Source organism: Canis lupus, chromosome 30 (genome assembly GCF_011100685.1).
Source record: "Canis lupus familiaris isolate Mischka breed German Shepherd chromosome 30, alternate assembly UU_Cfam_GSD_1.0, whole genome shotgun sequence".
NCBI lineage: Eukaryota > Metazoa > Chordata > Mammalia > Carnivora > Canidae > Canis > Canis lupus.
The window spans coordinates 18,340,821-18,360,458 of record NC_049251.1 but is presented as its reverse complement, the minus strand read 5'-3'; the positions used below and the strand labels follow the sequence as shown (position 1 = coordinate 18,360,458).

The window sequence follows — 19,638 nt, the reverse complement described above, 5'->3', positions numbered from 1 at the left end:
TGTGGCAATAAGTGAGAGGTCACCCCACTTACATTCCAAAGGGTCACTAGACCCAAAGGTTTCCAAATACAATTGAAAGCTGGAGAATTTTGAGGCACCTGTGCTGCTCAGTTAGTTGAGTGGCTGACTCTTGATTTTGGCTCAGGTCATAATCTCAGGGTCCTTGGGATTGAGTCTCAAGTCAGGCTTGATGCTCAGCGGGGAGTCTACTTGAGGATTCTCTCCCTCTCTCTGCCCCTCCCCCCCACTCGTACTCTCCTTCTCTCTCGAAAATAAGTAAATAAATATATCTTTTTTTAAAAAAATTAGAAACTTGGAGAATTTCCTTTCTTTTTTCACCTGCTTCTAAGTTATGTGAAAAATTGACATTAGACACAACTACCACCAGTGTTAGCTACTTTTGTTATCAATATGCTTGTATTTGGTACTGTTTTTTTGTTCAGTGGTATGATATATTTAAAGATATGCAAGAAATCATACAAAATATATTTTGAATAATAGTTCTAAATATCTATAATTTTTAAATTGACTGCTTATTCTTTATTACTAATATATCTGGTAGAAAGGGAATTTTAGCTTTAATATTTGAAGACACAGCATGTTGAGAAAATAATGGATATCCAGCTTTACTGCTGAGTGATCTTAGACAAATAACCTATCTTTTTTCTTAACTCCTCTTTAGTTTATATGCCATAAATTACAACTTACCATAGACTGATCCTCCTAAGCATCCAGATTCCCTACAACATTAAGAATGAGTGTAATGTTCAGTTTCACTTGAAATTATATAAAAATGTAATTCAAATAAAAAATGGGATACTGCTTTTTACCTATCAGATAGGCAAGGGTTTTTTTTTTTTTTTTTTTAAGATTTTACTTATTTTGAGAGAGAGAGAGAGAGAGAGGTGCCCATGTGAATGGGAGGACAAGCAGAGGGAGAGGAAGAGAATCTCAAGAGACTCCACGCTGAATGTGGAGCACAAGTGGGTCAATCCCAGGACCCCTGGGATCATGACATCATGACCTAAGCCAAAAATCAAGAGTTGGCATTTAACTGACTGAGCCACCACACACCACAGATAGGTAGGGTTAAATTTGATAGTACCATTCATTGATAGTAGGGCGTGAGTTAATACAACGTATTTTGAGGAGATTTGACAATATTTATCAAATTTGTAACCACAGGTACCTTTGCACCTAACAATGGTGAACTGCTGGAGTTCACCCTATGAATATACTTGCAAAAGTATCCAAGGTATATATGTAAAAGAAGCCTTTGTGACCATTTTTATAAGAACAAAAAATGAGTACAGCTTAATGGCCATAAATACAAGACTGCTACTATTTAAAAAAAGTGCAAGGAGCTTACAGAATGATTCTACTTGTGTTCATACCTCTAGACAGAAAGATAAAAAAGTTGGTGGAAATGGTGAAAGGAGATTACTCTTTATTTATTTTAAAAAAAGATTTTCTTTATTTGAGTGACAGAGTGAGTGAGTACAAGTCAGGGGCAGAGGCAGAAAGAGAGGGAGAAGCAGACTCTGCTGAGCAGGGAACCCAATGTGGGGCTTGACCCCAGAACCCCATGATCATGACCTGAGCCAAAGGCAGATGCGTAAACAACTGAGCCACCCAGGTGCCCCTACTCTTCATTTTAAACCTTTCTGAATTATATAAATATTTCATTCTCTGCAGATGTTACCTTTATTTAACAAATTTTTAAAAATATGTGATATGTAGCACCTGGCAAGGTCAGTAGAGCATGTGATTCTTGATCTCAGGAGTCATGAGTTCAAGCCCCACATTGGACACATAGCTTACCTAGAAAAAAAATACATGACATCATGATAGTTCATTTTTTGTTTGCGAGGCTCTTGTTTTAAAAACAGAATATTTATTTGATGATTCCTGGTATAGGCAGATTGAGTTGCCCAAAGATTGGGTTGAGTCACCCATGAGAAGGTCTCAATCCTTGCTTTTCATTAGCAATTAATTTTTGGCATCTAGCAGAAATGTGGAAGGAATGAGTCCCTAATTGAATAAAAAAGTTGTTAGAAAAGCCAAAAAATGGCCCTTGGTTGATTCATCAGAAGAGTCTCATAAAAATATTCACCTTGTTTCCATTGTTGTTTTTTTTTCCTTTCTCCCCTGAATGTAGATGCCTAAAGGTACAGATGACACTTGGGCCCAAAAACTGTACAACACACATTTGAACAAATGTGCACTCTTTGAAAAGCCCCGTCTATCAAACAAAGCTTTCATCATCCAACATTTTGCTGACAAAGTAAGAAAGCTTTATTACCTTTTTTCTTTCTGAATATTTAAGTTCAAAGAAGGAAAAAAGTGATAGTCGAGATATTTTTATCTTTGCTGAAACTTGCATTCTTTATGGTCTTATAGGAAAAGTATTTTTCAGTGTGCTTTGTTGGTTTTCTCTTCCTTTAGCCTAAATAGAATTATATTATGAAATAAATAGGAGTCTACAATCGTCTATAATTCTGAAATCCAAGAAACTCTGAAAACTAAGAAGTCTTTTCATAATTCATTTTATGGCTAAACCTAATCTCTGACTTGAACTAACACGAGGTTGTGTATAGTCTATTTATCTCAGTTATGCTGGATATTTACATACTTCAATGTAGAAATGTTAATGTGAAAAAAAATGTTAATGTGTTTAATTGCAGGTCACTGCCTCAGACTGCTGATGTCTTTGAGGGGTTAGAATAGAGACTGTGGGCTTGTGTCAGCCTCTGTGGCTGAGGTACTGGGTCCCTACTAACAGGGTATGCAGACTTGCTACTTCATGAATTCAGTGGTGTACTCAGAAAATCAGGAGCTACGAGATTTATATTTTTTTATATTTAAAGGAAACGTGGGTAGGCTTTTGGGGGTAAACTTCCTGGAGTTTCCTTCAGGAATTGAGGATCTTCTGAGTCTCCTTAATCCTACCTGGAAACCTGGGAATGACATTAGGTCACCTAAGGGCTTTGTGTTATAGGCTGGGGAGCAACTTGAGTGGTAGATGCCCTAAGTCACTGGAGTTTTGGAAGCAAGAAGTACACTCTCAGGTAGTTTCACTTACCAGATCATACAGTATTTACCCAGGTACCACCTCAACCCTCTGTCAGACAGCTCTTTGTTCCTTCTGATCTCTCTCTAGCTTTAGTGTCTTCTCTCCCAAGAGAACTACCCTTCCTGGGTAGTGATGTGAGTCACAAGAAGATACGTTGGGTTGGCCACGGAGGAGCTCTCTTCTGCCAGCATGGAAGAAGAGGGTCAACTTCTTATGAGTCTGCTTCCCTATGAATTGGGAGGATCTTTCAGACCATAACTAATTAGCACTACCACTCTTCCCTAGGGAAAAACAGTATTTGAGGAGTTTTACTCTAGAGTTCATGTATTTCTTCCCAAGAATGGTACTGGTTTCGTAGAATAAAATTGATACCAATTTGCTGAGAGCCAGTAGGATCCTGAGCCTAATACGTACTTTTGTTGTTGATGATAATAATATCTGTTCAAAAAGTCTGTTAGTTAAGAACATTTTTGCATGTGTTTTCAGGTGGAATACCAGTGTGAAGGCTTTCTGGAAAAGAATAAAGACACTGTTTTTGAAGAACAAATTAAAGTTCTGAAATCAAGCAAGGTAACAGTGTATAGGCTTTCTTCAATCAGGATATATTCAATAAAGTGTTAATTACTTAAACATTAGCTTTTTAACAATAATGAGTTTTCTAACAAAATTAGCTTTACTGTTAGTTTTTAATTTATCAGATACATAACAGTGTGTGTCAATTCTTGTTTTAAATGCCTTACGAATGTTACTCATGTAATTTTTATAATGAGGTGATATTATCATCACATTTTACAGAAGAGGGAACTGAAGGACAGAGATTTCATAGCTAATAAGTTTTCAAGACAAAACATAGGCTGACTTGCTCAGAGTTTGCTCTTAACCACTGTGCAATATTTTGAGTTTTATGTGAAATTGTTATCTCCACAGTGGTTGTAGACTTTCTTGTGCCTTTGTGAAAAATGATGAGAGAAAACAGGTTTTTTGCTGCATCATTTAATCATTTAATTAATTAAGATTTATTTTTTTAAAAGATTTTATTTTTCTATTCATGAAAGACAGAGAGAGAGAGGCAGAGACATATGCAGAAAGCCTGATGTGGGACTCCATCCTGGGTCCCCAGGATCACACCCTGGGCTGAAGGCAGCACTGAACCGCTGAGCCACCCGGGCTGCCCTAGATTTATTTATTTTAGAGGGAAAGAGAGAGCATGAGACAGATAGTAGGGTAGAAGCAGAGGGAGCAGGAGACAAAGACTCCTTGATGAGTGGGGAGCATGACACGGAGCTTGATCCCAGGACCCTAAGATCATGACTTGAGCTGAAAGTCAGTTCGGTATCTAAGTCAGTTTCTTATTTACACTCATAAGCACTGGGCATTAATGCTTTATAGCTTATAGGAGGAATGATGTATAAAAGAAAAATCTCTCATGGTGCCAGTCCCTCAGCGTGCTGTATTCAGTTAGAGTATAAATCGTTTCTATTTACGAATAGTGATGGAAACTATAACATTCTAATACTCTGCCTAGGCAATTTAGCTTAAATGGAACATTCTCAAGTTCTCATTCCCTAGACACTTGTAATCAGTCCTTTCTTCTGACTAACTTTTCTGATGGCTAGTAGATCCTTAATTATCAGAAGGTAGCTGTGTGTTCTGGGGAATCATTTGGAGTGATTGCAGTCTATGCAGCATTGTTACAGCTAAAGCGGGGAGATGGTGCATCATGATACACATAACTTGGGTTTGGGGTTCAAATCTATTAGGGACTCTTATTTTTTCTCTTGGAACACAGCTTGTAATACAAGATAGTGGTACTACATGTTTTCCTCTTTGCAGCTAAATAAACTAGGATATATGTATATTTTTTTTCTGTAAAAGGGATATATTCATTTGTGTAGAAGCAACCATTATTGGTATGTTTGTATAACAATTTGTTTTATACATCATGAGTTATTTCTTAAATTACCCTTATGATTAAATATACACATTATGAGCAAATGGAGTTCTCTGATTTTGTTTTTTAATGAAAGAACTCTACTAAGAAAATTATTTCTGAAGTTGTTAGACAAATAATTAGTAGTTGCAATTATAATTTGAAGAATTTTATGCAGAATGTGTCACTGTTGAAGATACATAGGTTTCAAGATGTTCCTGTCAGTTAGTTTGAAGTCTCTTTCATTCCATAAAATTTCTCCTAACCATATTGACTAATACCATCCATCTACTTGTTAAATGCCAGATCTTTTAATAGTCTCTCATAGTGCTAACCTGGTATAACACAAAATTGATTGCAGAAATTATGCAATCAAGTTATCAATCCCTTGAAAACAAATATAAAAGGTTACAAGAATAGGGCTTTTAATTGTTTTCCTTATAAATCTATGTTATTTTTCAAAAATTAATTCGTGATTATTTTTCAATCTTATAATATTGGAGAGCTAGTTCATGACACCCTTCTTGCTGAGATTTTTCAGTGAGTTTTTTTTAGCTGGTGCTCACCATTTGTGTTAGTAGGTAGATGAATGAAGCATAATGATAAAGCATTTTACCTTACCTGAGGAAAGGTAATAAGATAAGACATTCAATTAGTATTTTGCTCATAAAATAATTGTAGTTCAAGACCAGCAATATGTTTGTAATGGACATTTCTGTAGATTAGGATTGCCAGTGTGAGTGGAGTAGTTTTTTTTTTTTTTTTTTTTTAAGATTTATTTATTCGTGAGAGACACACACACACACACACACACACACACACACAGAGGCAGAGACACAGGCAGAGAAAGAAGCAGGCTCCATGCAGGGAGCCCAATGTGGGACTGGATCCTGGGTCTCAGGATCACACTCTGGGCTGCAGGCGGTGCTAAACCGCTGTGCCACAGGGGCTGCTTGAGTGAAGTAGTTTTGATTTTGTTTTCCCCAAACATGGCTGTAGAATCACCAAATTTTTCCTCCTATGTTTTTGTAGCATTTGTGTCACCTTCCTCTCATATCTTTGTTTCCTAACACAGATAGATATTGATTACTTCTGGAATGAGACTCTGAAAGGGATTACTTAAGGAAGGGAAGTAGTATGGACTCCAGGTCTTCTGTGAAGGTTTACATTTGAGTTAATTTAGAGTGTAATTATCTTCTATTGTTTCTGACCCAGTTTAAGATGCTACCAGAATTATTTCAAGATGATGAGAAGGCCATCAGTCCAACATCAGCCACCTCATCAGGGCGCATGCCCCTTAGCCGCACTCCTGCAAAGCCCACCAAAGGCAGACCAGGCCAGACAGCCAAAGAACACAAGAAAACTGTGGGGCACCAGGTGAGTTGAAGGAGCTACCATGGCAGGGCTCCTTCTCCTCAGGGAAGCCCCAGGTCTTCCCTTCAGGCTCAGCTGAAGCCCCACATGGGGTCCTCAGGTGGGGAAAGGCTAGATAGAGCTTTTACTGTGAGGACATGTCACACCATCCCCTCCTGCTCCTCTCCACCCAGCTTTAGACCCATGACTCTGTGGAAGCCTTTCCCCAAATAATTTTCTTTGGCTCTTACTTCTTGTAGTATATATCCTTCACAGACCACTGCTGCTTTCAGTTTGTCCCCTGGTTGTTCCCTCTGTGTGTTTGTACAGAGCGCCAGCTCCCTCGGTGCAGGAGCAGGGCCCTCTCTTGTTGATGTCCTCAGCTCTATGGGGAGTAGGAAATCCTACATACAGGCATAGTACCTGAACAAGGCTGGGGGCTCTGGACAGGAAGCCAGTCAGCTTGCTTTCCTGTGTGGGGGACTGTGTGTCTAGGTGAAATAGGAAGCAGGGCCTTATAGAGATGCACAGCCTCCAGGCTGGAACCTGTGTCCCTGATGGTAGCCCCACTCTGGCTGCACTCTCCCACCCTCCTGCTCATTTCCTGTGCTCTTGTAAGTCACCTGCTATGTTTTTAGTATTTTGTAGCAGAATTCCTACTGTACACGATAAATGGACTTAACATTCTTCAAGTAAGGTGATATTTTTAGTCAGAATTGTGCATTCACGATAGAAAGCTATGGGAGCCTGTGTTAAAGGGGGGGAGTGAACTTTGATGTAAATGATGGACTTCAGGTAACTGATTTGTCAGACCATCCTAATGAATGTGCCACTCTGTTGGGGGTACTGATAATGGGGGAGGTGCTGCCTGTGTGGGGGCAGGGGGCAGATGGAAAATCCCTCTTCAGTTAATTTTTCTGTGAACCTAAAATGTCTCTAAGAAAACAAGTTTTTAAAAACGGAATGAGGGAAATGTGGTGGGAGGAGAACAAATGTATATTTAGTAGAATAAGCATATAAATGGCTGAGTTTAAGCAAATTTTAACCTAAAAGCCCTACATTCTTATTTAGAACACCCCCACTTCTGAGGTTGTGTCAGGTCAAAGGGGGCAAAATCATCTCCAGTAGTGTCATTGGAAAACTTTAAGTTATTATACGTCAACTTTGACAAAACCTTGATGGCTCCTTTTGTTTTGTTTTTCATGAAGTTCCGAAACTCCCTTCATCTGCTTATGGAGACCCTCAATGCCACTACCCCTCACTACGTGCGCTGCATTAAGCCTAATGACTTCAAGTTCCCTTTCACGTAAGCATTTCTCAACTACTGAATTAAAAAATGTCCAAGTTTCATAGGGATTCCCATACCAACAGAAGGAAAAAATATTTGGATAAATCTTCATGACTTGTAGAGGGAAATCACTAGTTAATAGATTTTTTTTTTCTCTTTTCGTTTTCTTTGGAGAATATGTAACAAATTAGTAGCTGACCTTTTGAAGATTTTAAAAGTGGAGGTCAACCAAGCATTCCTAGTTCTGCTTTCTATTTTGAATTTACTTTAATTCAAGGTCTCGGGGCTTTGTTAATTTGGCCATTAGTTAAAACCAGAATCAGGTCGGGTAAGGCTGCTTTGGTGGAGGCTCAGTGTTCTCCCTGCTACTTTCCAACTGTTGAAACCATCAGAGCCTGTCTACTATTACTAAATGTCTTGTCCTACATTGAACACCATGTGTGAGGGGGAAGTTTTTTTTATTCAAAATGGAAATTTTTCTCAAAATTTAAAAGTAATGCATGTGCATTGTAAAGACAGTTTTTGAAAAATATAAAATATCATAAAAATAATTTTAAAAAATTCATTATACCCTGAAAAAAAGCTGATATTCACTCACATAAATCCTTCTTAACCAACCAACATCTCTTCCTTCCCTGCTGTGTTTCTGTGTGTGTGTGTGTGTGTGTGTGTGTGAGAGAGAGAGAGAGAGAGAAAGAAAGAAAGAGAGAGAGACACTAATAAAAGGGAGGGGCTTATGCTGTAATTGCTGTTTTGTATCTGGTTTTAACTTAATAAACTTGGACGCTTTACATGTGAGTAAATAAAAATCCACATCATCATTTTAATGACTATATAGTATCTCACTGTATAGACATACATCATTTATTCAAATTATTCCCTAAATGATGACCATTTAGGTTATCCCAACTATGCTATGATAAATATATTTTGCCAAACATTCTTGTATATTTGCCTGATTATCTTCTTAGGATAATATATTTCTAGAAGAGGAATTTTTGGGTCAGATGAGGCACATTTACCAAAGGTTGTAGCTCCCACTCCCACCCAGTAAGGTATGAGCATTCATTTTCCTACGCTCTGCCAATCCCGCCCTCTGAGATTCTGCCTTAGGTGCAGGGCAGTTCTGAAAGATGTACAGCCTCCTGATAGCCAAGAAGCTCTTTCTGGAGGAAATGGGAGACAGAAAGAGCTGCCACAGCCTGGGCCACTCTTCTGGATAACCCTAGGGGCTGTTACCTTCCATCAGCCAACCCCATCACCTATGGCCAACAGAACACTTGAGAAGACAGCACAGCAGAAGGCTCAGAGAGGGTGCTCAGGGCTTAACTGGGAGAGTACCAAGAGTGATCATTCAGCAAGGGGCAGGCCTCGCTATTTCTTTTCTTAGTGTCAGTATAATGTGAAGATGCTATTTGTCTAGCATTAAATAGACAAAGTATAAAAGATATAGTACAAAATAAAAATAATTTGTATTGGTGTGGACACTAAATGCTTTGTATGTACACATGAAGTTGAATAGAACTTTTAGAAAACCAGTATTTAAAGAAAAATAATTGAATGAATGCAATTGAATTGAATAATTTGAATGAATTTAAAGAAATTCAATTGAATAATTGAATTATTAAATAATTGAATTCAAATAATTGAATTCAATTCAAATAATTGAATATTTAATTTAGAGGAATCTGCAAAGCTGGCTAGTCTTTATTCCAGGGAAGCTATATATGGTGAGGTAAAGATTAAGAGAACAACTTATCAGACCAAGCCATTTAATGAATATGGGCAAAGTAGTGAAGAATTTTGGTTTTTTAAAAATATGCCCAGTGGTATTTCTTATAGGTTTGTGGCATGAACTACAAATAATGTTTATGGCTCCGCTCTTTATTTTTACTGCTAATTATCTCTTCCCCACTGTCATACAGAGTTTTCCATTTTGATATCTGCTCCAACTTTGGAATGTTTTCTATTTTATCCATTTGGCTCCTTACAAAAGAATTTTCTCTCTGGACCGAGGAGAGTAATTTGTGGCTCTAGCCAGGCTTCTTTATATATCACTGATGTCCATTTTCTTTGACATGTAGGTTTGACGAGAAGAGGGCAGTACAGCAGCTGAGAGCCTGCGGTGTCCTGGAGACCATCCGCATCAGTGCTGCGGGCTTCCCCTCACGGTCAGCTGGGCGGGTTTCAAATATGAGGGATCTTCTGGGAGAGATTTTTGCCCCTTCAAGTAAGCTGATGTGAGTTTCTTTATACAGGTGGACTTACCAAGAGTTTTTCAGCCGTTACCGTGTCCTAATGAAGCAAAAGGATGTGCTGAGTGACAGAAAGCAAACATGCAAGAATGTGTTAGAGAAACTGATACTGGTAAGAAAGAGTCCCATTTACCTTTACCTGAACAGGTATTGGCCAAAGGCCTTGTGATTGTAATATTTGAAGCCCCTGGGAAATTCATATACTACTAATGCAGATTATTTTGCATACTATGTTAGAGGTGAAGGCATACTGTGCTTAGGATGCTAGGCCCCCTTGTGAGGAGGGTGGTCTACTGTTAGGAAACAGGAGGGTGAGGCCTGGACCCAGACCTCAGATACACTTGTTTAGAGTTTGATCATTATCAATTAGAGGTCATCTTGTACTTACAGAAGATATCAGGCCAGATATACTGTGTGATTAAGAAAAAATAAGCCTTGCCCCAAGGTAACATAGTCTGTCTTGGAAATTCATGCATTTTAGAGGTAAGTATAATATGCCTTAAGGTCTATTACACACAAAAGAAATCAGAGGAAGACAAAGCCATGTGTGCTATGGGAAGGAGGAATAATTTCAGGGAAGAAGTGTGTTTTGAGTCAGGCCTTAAAGAATTGGTAAGATAGTAAAAAAGTAGAAAGACATTCTAATAGGGAGCAATGTGTGAAAAAGTAGGAAAGCATAGAGTTGGCTCAGAAAACAGTAAACTGTTTTGTTTGCAGTATAAGATTGGTATATGGGACGGTAGGGATATGGTTAAAAAATGTAGGTTGGTGTTTGAAAAGTCATGCATGCCAAACTAGAGAGTTTTAAAATTTCAGAATGTATCACAGTCACCTGGATGGCTTGTTAAAATAGATTGCTGGAGAAAAAAAAATAGATTGCTGGGTTCCATCCTGCAGAATTTTTTTTTTTAATTTATTTATTCATGGGAGACACATAGAGAAAGGCAGAGACATGGGCAGAGGGAGAAGCAGGCTCCATGCGGGGATCCTGATGAGGGACTCAATCCCAAAACCCAAGGATCATGGCCTAAGCCAAAGGCAGATGCTCAACCACTAGCCACCCAGACACCCCCTTCCTGCAGAATTTTTAATTCTGTAGTTCTGGGATGGGCCCAATAATAAGGATTTCTAACAAGTTCCTAAGTGATGCTGATGCTCATCTGAAGACTCCATTTTGAGAACCAATGATATAGTTTATGAAGAGTTTAAGATGCATGAAAGATTTTTTTTAAAAGATTTTATTTATTCATGAGAGACACAGAGAGAGACAGAGACAGAGACACAAGCAGAGGGAGAAGCAGGCTCCATGCAGGGAGCCCAATGTGGGATTTGATCCTGGGTCTCCAGGATCACGCCCTGGGCCGAAGGTGGCACTAAACCGCTGAGCCACCTGGGCTGCCCCTCATGAAAGATATTTTAAAAAAATATTTTCACTTGTTTGACAATAGTTTGAACAGATTACCTCACTTTGAGGTAATTAGTCTTAATTACTGACTACTAACTAAATGTAATATCTCTTCTTTGGTAATAACATTTTTTGGTTTCTTGGGAAGAGCTAAGGCCACTTTCTTAGTAATGTGTAAAAAGAATCCTGCTTTTGGGTTTGGAGCAATTCCTTTTTTTAACCTAGATTCAGGTGGGAACAGAAAGCAAAATTGGACAGTCCTACACCCAGACCACGTCATCACCCAGACCACATCAGACCTGGTTCAGGGATGCGCAGGGTGGTTTGACAGAGGAGGCTGCATGGTAGAGGAGAGCAGGGGTGGAGTGGGGAAACTGAGGCAGGAGAGGGAGAGAGGAGCCACCTTCTAGCTCAGCTTATGTCTTCAGCTAGACTTCCTGTGTAAACTTTATTGATTTAAATAAAAATAATTTTACATGATTTATGTATATATGGAGATTTCTGATTTTTCTGGTTCGTATACAAGATAGGAGATGACTGTATACACTGAAAAGTGATTTTCTTTGTTTTCCCTTAGAATTTTAGAACATGGTAGTGATCATTATAAATAAATTCCACTCTTCTTTTGATATGAGCATGGTTAATAACCTGCATCCTTCTAGAGGAGGTACATAAGAATGTGATAGACCAAAAATAACATGCATGTTTATGTTGGACTCTGCTTGTAATCCAAAGGCAATGAGCAAGATAAGCGATTATGTTCCTATAAAAGGAGTTTTGAAATTTATAGAAGGATTTTAGATACATTTATAGGGATGTGTTTATTTTCAAATATTGTTGATAAAAGCAACAGATAACTGTTGCAAATTTAACTCCTGATGTGAACACGCAAGTTTCTTGTTTAATTCTTACTTTGTGTGCGTGGCTTCTTGCCTGACTCTTCATGCTGGTGTTTTTTTGTCCCTTCAGCTTTCTCATGGAACATACAGCCTGATGTAATGCTTACAGCCTGAGTCAGTCAGAGGGAGTGTCAGCATCTCCATTTCCTTGAGATATTTAAAATGCAAACATGTAAACAATAACTGCCTATAACCCACAACCAAGTTTTTGGCCTCAGATAATAATTTCAGGTAGAATGATTCTGGAAAATAACTCTTAATTAAAAACTGCAGTTTTCCTTAAAATCCCTTCTATTTGCTCAACTTGCATAGGATTAAACAGTCTGACTTTATTAGTTAATTGTGATGTAGTCTAAGTTTTAGTTAATAGAGTCATCCCTTTACTGATTCTGCTTGTAGACATTTTTTTCCTCTTTTAGAAGTTCATTTATATGGTCAACATTTCTACTTCTGAGTATACAATTTCTTCCAAAACATAGGACAAGGACAAATACCAGTTTGGTAAGACAAAGATCTTTTTCCGTGCTGGTCAAGTGGCCTATCTAGAAAAACTGAGGGCAGATAAGCTGAGGGCTGCCTGCATCCGGATCCAGAAGACCATCCGAGGGTGGCTGCTGCGGAAGAAGTACCTGCGCATGCGGAAGGCGGCCATTACTGTGCAGAGATATGTGCGAGGCTACCAGGCCCGATGGTAGGTTTCTTGGTGGCCTGTCCAGCCTGACTCATGGCCCTGGAGCCCAAAGAGCTAGCTCATCTGGTTCATTGTCCAACTGAGGACAGTTTTCAGTGGTCTTCCTATTTGAGAAGGCAACACCCTGCGTCTTCCTAGTTTCAAAGAATAACATCTACTCACAAGACCATTAAATCGAAGGAAATTTCACTCACCCTTATGAATCATTTAGATTCATCTACCAAAAAATTACAAACTACTGCCTACTTGTGTCCTTGGTGTTTTTAACTTTTTGTACTTTTATGTGGGCTTGAAGAAATCTTCTGTAAATTAAAAACAGTCATGAATATGTGGTCGTTAATAATGATTCCATTGAAGAGTTTTCAGGAGCAATTAACTGAGAAGATCTAGAGGAGAATGATACCTAGTGTGATTACATATGAGGATGATTTTAATTTAGAACTGTCAGTAGAGATGAATTAATGATGAAGAACTTCTGCCCAAACAGGTAGATTATGGAGAAACATCACACATTAGCAATGGCTAGATGTAAGAAAGCTGGTGCTAAGTAAATATGGGCTTACTGTGGATAGCCAGTCACTGATGTAAAGGAGACACAGCTGAGGTAATAAACACTGTCCTAGAAAGAGAGAACTCTTCTGAGCTTCACTTTCTTTTTTGTAAATCTTTTTTGTAATATCAGGTAATATGGGACATCCTACTATTCAGGGAAGACTCAAATCAGATAATGAATGCAACAATATTTGGGGGAACTATGAATTGCTATATGAATATAAGTGATTTTACATGTGTAATATTAGAATTATAACAATGGAGGTACTACTTGTTATGCTGAAGATATTGGTGCTTTAAGTTTCTGCAAAATGTACTCTTGGGTTTTTCTAATTACTGACAATGCACCACCCTTTTCTTTGGCCAGCTATGCTAAGTTCCTGCGCAGAACCAAGGCAGCAACGATTATTCAGAAGTACTGGCGCATGTATATAGTCCGCAGGAAATACAAGATCAGACGAACGGCCACTATTGTTCTCCAGTCTTATTTGCGAGGCTACTTAGCCAGAAATAGGTATCGCAAGGTGAGGCATTATTTCCAATTTTGTTTATTCATTCCATTAACATTAATCAAATTCTACATCTGAACAAAATACCACAGGAGTTCCTGTGGATATAAGAACTGAATGGAGACAACCAACAACTAAAATATATTTTTAAGTATTAAATGTATATATTAACAGAATAGTAGAAAAAATTACCTTTCTCCCCTTATCTGTGTAATTTGAAAAAAAGTGACTATATTAATTTCCTGTGGCTGTTATAATAAATTACCAATTTTAAGCTTTTGGTAGCTTAAAAAACAGAAATTTATGCTCTCAGAGTTCTGAGGCCAGATGTCTAAAATCAGGATCCCTGGTCCAAAATCAAGATCTCAGCAGGGCTGTACTCTCTCCAGAAGCTCCAGGAGAGAATGTCTCTTGCCTCTTCCAACTTTTGCCAGGCAGCTGCCAATAGCCATGTGTTTGTGGCTACTTCACTCCAGCCTCTGCCTCCATCTCCATATCACCTTCTTCTCTGTGTGTCTAACATTGTTTCTTTTGTCTATCTCTTATGAGAATGCTTGTGATGGATCTGAAGCCCACCCAGATAATCCATGATAATCCTCCTATCTCAAGATCCTTAATTTTTTAAAAAGATTTTTTATTTGGCGGGGGAGAGAGAGAGAATGCGTGCACAAGCATGGGGAGTGGGAGAGACAAGCAGATTCTGCAGTCAACATGGAGCCAGAAAGTGAGGTTCAACCCCACAACCCTGAGATCACCATCTGAGCTGAAATCAAGAATTGGAAGCTCACTGACTGAACCACCCAGGTTCCCCAAGACCCTTAATTTAATCACATCTGCAAAGACCATTTTCCCAAATAAGATCATCTTTACAGATTCCAAGGATGAGGATCTGATGTCTTTGGGGGCCTTTATTCAGCTGACTGTGATGAGTTTTGAATAGGTAGACTACTATGATAGATGGGTAGAAGATTGTACCAAGAATGAAACAACTTTAGAAGAATTTAGCATAGTGAAAAGGAAATAAATTACATTAATGTGCTTAAAAGTTGTATTGACTAGAATATGATGCTCCAGAAATTTTTAAGTAATCTTTATATCTAGCAATAATCAAATGACTAGATAATAGATTACCAGATTAATCTTAATCTCACCTCTGACAGTGTATGATCTAATTGATGGAAGATTTTTTTTAATAATAAAGATTTTATTTATTTATTTGACACAGAGAGATCATGGGTAGGTGGAGCAGCAGGCAGAGGAAGAGGGAGAAAGAAGCTCACTCCCCACTGAGCAGAGAGCCCGACATGGATGGAGCTCAATCCTAAGACCCTGGGACCATGACCTAAGCCGAAGGCAGATGTTTAACTGACTGAGCTATCTAGGCGTTCCTTGATGGAAGATTTTAATCTCTCACTTTGGCAAGGTTTTGAGTCTGTCCTTTAGGGTATATTCTCAATAAGTCAGAAATACAGTCTAGATCTTAGAGCTCAGTGGGCATCACCTTTAGAAGGAGCATCAGAGTGATTTGAGGGACATATCTCTGGTAACAAGCAGTGCATGGGCGTGGCCAAGTCTCATTTATGTGTTTATTTTACTCTTATTTTGAAATAATTTTAGACAACAAAGAAATATGGAAAGTTGATGCTTAAATGAGCATATTTTATAGCTATGTTTTGAAGAAAATTTGAAGACAGCTACTCTGGGTCTTTCTCTCTGCCACACCTTCTGGTGCTTTTTCTGTATAGGCATGAGCTTTCAAGGAGGGGAAAAGCCTTATTAAACTTGACCTTTTAGATACAACAAACTGGTTCCCCTCTTGTTTTCCTCAGGAATATTTGAACTGGGCTAGGAGGCCATCAGTTTAGCAGAGACAGACTCTGGCCAACTCAATCCCCACTGTGACTGGACACGTGGGGGTGGCAGGTAGAGACAAGCTCACATACAGGCCAGTAGCACCCCTGTCAGTTCTCCTTCTAGCTGTGTCCAGTCCAAGCTTCCCCTTCATGGGATTTGGGGGTCTTAAAGGGAGAGCAGGTATTATTCACTTCTTTGACTCACTGATGGACTTGAGTTTGGGAGTGAAAGCTCTAATTATATACTGTTTCCATTTGACTGAAATTTCAGAAATGGATCAATGCTCAAAGTAACGTGGAGAGAAGGAAATGGCATAGGAAAACTGGTATTAATAGCTTTGCCACTGTGTCCTGAGTTTTAAAGTTTGAAAGCCTTCAGTTTCCATCACGGATTCTTACCCATTTGGTCACTAGTCACCCAGATAAGACAAAGGGCTCCCTCAGGACTGTGACATTCAGGGGGAGCTCAGAATGCTGGTCTCACTGTAGCAGGATGCACGGTGACTGCACTGGGTGGAAGCTGAAGGCTGCTTTGGCATTAGGAGAACAGCTGGAAAGGGCAGCCTTCAATTGCCAAACAGATGATTAAGGTCTCCTAAACACCTATGATTTTTTTTTTTTTTTTGTATGTAAGACTTAGCTACTTAAAAAAAAAAAAAAAACTTAGCCACTTATTTCTTAAATGTTTTTTCTAGAATGTTACATTTTTTCTTTGTTAAATAGTCTAAAAACCAAATTTGTTCTTTTAATGATTTTATTAAACTATTTGAATAGATTTTTACATGTAAAAAGTTTCATGAGAGGTACATTATGTCCATTTGTCATAATTGCTAATACTTAATCAAATGCATATATTTAAATATCAGTTATACAAGAGTCATTTCATAAAATCATAGACATTTATTCATAGAGACACATAGAGAGAGAGGCAGAGACACAAGCAGAGGAAGAAGCAGGCTCCATGCAGAGAGCCTGACGTGGGACTCGATCCAGGGTCTCGAGGATCATGCCCTGGGCTGCAGGTGGCACTAAACCACTGCACCACCGGGGCTGCCCTTATTTTTCTTTTAAAGCTCCATCCCTACCACCTTTAATTTCATAAGTGGATTCCTGCTACATTTGAAATAGCAATGGGAAATCCTTAAAAATAATGTTCCTCAAATATGGCAAACAAGAGTGTCATTTTTTTGTTTCTTAGAGGAAGAATCAGTAAATTAGTAGTAGACATTGCAGTATCCCTAGTGTTGGCTTCTATAGTCAGCTTACTACTCATACCTCATGTCTTCAAGCATACACCCAATGAACAGTGATATGGTATCAGGAGTAAGGGTGGTGGGTCAGTCTTTTATTTTAATACCACACAGGTCTGTTCATTTTACAGGGGATCATCTGTTGCTAACAAAAATCATACACCAATAAGATACCTAATGTTTTTTTTCCTTTCTTTTTAGAATTGTTCTCCTTTTAGTATTCTAGTGCTTTTAATTTAGACAGCTTCTGTGTATATACTCTGCTTATCATCATATGTAAACATATAACATGAATAAACATTTTTCTGTATGGTTCTCAAATCACATTTTAAATTCTACTTTTCAAATCGCCTTTTAAAATAATTTTGTGGGGGATCCCTGGGTGGCTCAGCGGTTTAGCGTGCCTGCCTTTGGCCCAGGGCGAGATCCTGGAGTCCCGGGATCAAGTCCCACATCAGGCTCCAGGCATGGAGCCTACTTCTCCCTCTGCCTGAGTCTCTGCCCATCTCTCTCTCTCTCTCTCTCTCTCTCTCTCGCTCATAAATAAATAAATAAATAAATAAATCTTTAAAAAATAAAGTAAAATAAAATAAAAATTTTGTGCCTGCATAAGTTTGTGAAATGTAAAATCCATATAGTGTATTGTTGGTTCAATCTTTGTATCTTTCCACCTAGGCAGTTTATGGATTCTCCTCCTCATATGTGGGTTGATAATGTTGAACCTTGAGTCTAGTCCAGGGTCTGACATTACCTGTACTTATCCTTCTCTGCAGATGCTCCGTGAGCACAAAGCAGTTATCATTCAGAAGTGGGTCCGGGGCTGGCTGGCTCGCACCGGCTACAAGAGAAGCATGCATGCCATCATCTACCTGCAGTGCTGCTTCAGGCGGATGATGGCCAAGCGCGAGTTGAAGAAGCTCAAGATTGAAGCTCGCTCTGTTGAGCGCTATAAGAAGCTCCATATCGGCATGGAGAACAAGATTATGCAGCTGCAGCGCAAAGTTGATGAGCAGGTGTGTTTTATTCAAAAGCCCTGAGAATGGGGCATGCCTAAAGAACTCCACTGGGATTAATTTCAGCAGTGTTTGCCTTTGGCTTTACTTTTCAATCATAGCAAAAAAGTAAAATAATAATGACACTAATGTCATTATGGAAATAGTGACAAGCTCATAGGTAAGGTTATACTTGCAAGGACTAAGGGAGGAAATTATTCTGAGGAATACAGCCAGATTTATTAGCACTCCAAGTTATTTATGACCAAGAGTCGTATTGTACTTTATACTTTATAAATCTCTTTCATCATCATTACTCATTTGCATAAAGTATTTTTTTACATATAAGTTGTTTAACATTGAGATATGGTAAAAGAGGCAGGAAGATGTCCATGCTTCTGAGAAGCAGATAGTCTATTTGCAGGGCTAGTTTTATTTCCTAGAGATAGTTACTAAGTAATATTTTAGCACATGAAAATGATAAAATGCTAATTAACGATACATAAATACTGAGGAGGGGAAAACATAATAAAAGCAGGATTCATCAGGAAGAGGGAGGAGTGGGAGGAATTTTGAGGTAATAAAGAGTTTTGTAAGTAACTTGTGATTTTGAGGCCATTGTATCATTTTTATGAATCACCTGACTAGCATATGGCTTTTGGTAGAACACTGATTTATTTTCAAAAGCAAGTGTAGATCTATTTCTGGTTTAAGAATCAGGAAATTAAGAATTCACTGTGGTAACTCACCTTGTGACCATGAGAGAATCCTATCCATGTTGCTCATGATATAAAACAGAATTAATTCTCCCTGTTACCTTTTTGTATCATTATGAGGGTATTGATTGTAAAGGTTGTGGTTAGTATTTTGGTTAGATACTACAGCAGTGCTATGATGATATAGCATGAATATGATGAATAAATACGGTTTTCTCAAAATGCATTTGATATATATATTTACCTATTGTTACTTATGCGTGTGTTTAAAAGAACAAAGACTACAAATGCCTCATGGAGAAACTGACTACTCTGGAAGGAATATATAACTCAGAGACTGAGAAACTACGAAGTGACTTAGAGCGTCTTCAACTAAGTGAGGAGGAGGCTAAGGTTGCTACTGGACGGGTCCTCAGTCTGCAGGAAGAAATCGCCAAACTCCGGAAAGACCTGGAACAAACTCAGTCAGAGAAAAAATCTATTGAGGAACGTGCAGATAAATACAAACAGGAAACTGAGCAGGTAGGAGCTCTTTTTTATAACCCCATCTACTCCTTTCACAGAGGAAATGTGCTGTCATCATGACCTGGCCCATGTGGCTCAAGGTTGGTTTCAATCAAAGGTAAAATACAAATGTCAGTTTGTTTACTGTTCATTGTTAGTGTTTTCCAAGCATTTCTCCCACATGATGGATGAGTAGTTGTAGGTCTTTTAGTAGAACCTTTGACTCTAGTAAGAACAGAGGCAAAGCAGTATTGTGAGAATTCATGGCCAAGTACCTACTCTGTCCTCTTTTCCTTTAAATACATAGATCTGGATGAAGTGTAGACATCTTGTTCATCAAAAGAGTTAATGAGTAAGAAGTCAGTCAA

At 38.5% G+C, this 19,638-nt stretch overlaps 1 protein-coding gene across 7 annotated transcripts in view; it reads left to right on the top strand.

The window, feature by feature from the left end:
- MYO5A (myosin VA) overlaps positions 1–19,638 on the top strand; it is a 189,822-nt gene that overhangs the window by 110,209 nt on the left and 59,975 nt on the right. For all 7 annotated transcript variants that reach the window (XM_038580448.1, XM_038580444.1, XM_038580443.1 and 4 more), the window contains exons 13-22: positions 2,159–2,284; positions 3,560–3,643; positions 6,219–6,380; positions 7,565–7,662; positions 9,729–9,815; positions 9,903–10,011; positions 12,683–12,894; positions 13,814–13,970; positions 17,832–18,071; positions 19,040–19,288. In XM_038580448.1, coding sequence (XP_038436376.1) covers positions 2,159–2,284; positions 3,560–3,643; positions 6,219–6,380; positions 7,565–7,662; positions 9,729–9,815; positions 9,903–10,011; positions 12,683–12,894; positions 13,814–13,970; positions 17,832–18,071; positions 19,040–19,288 — 1,524 coding nt within the window. The remainder of the gene's footprint in view (positions 1–2,158; positions 2,285–3,559; positions 3,644–6,218; positions 6,381–7,564; positions 7,663–9,728; positions 9,816–9,902; positions 10,012–12,682; positions 12,895–13,813; positions 13,971–17,831; positions 18,072–19,039; positions 19,289–19,638) is intronic.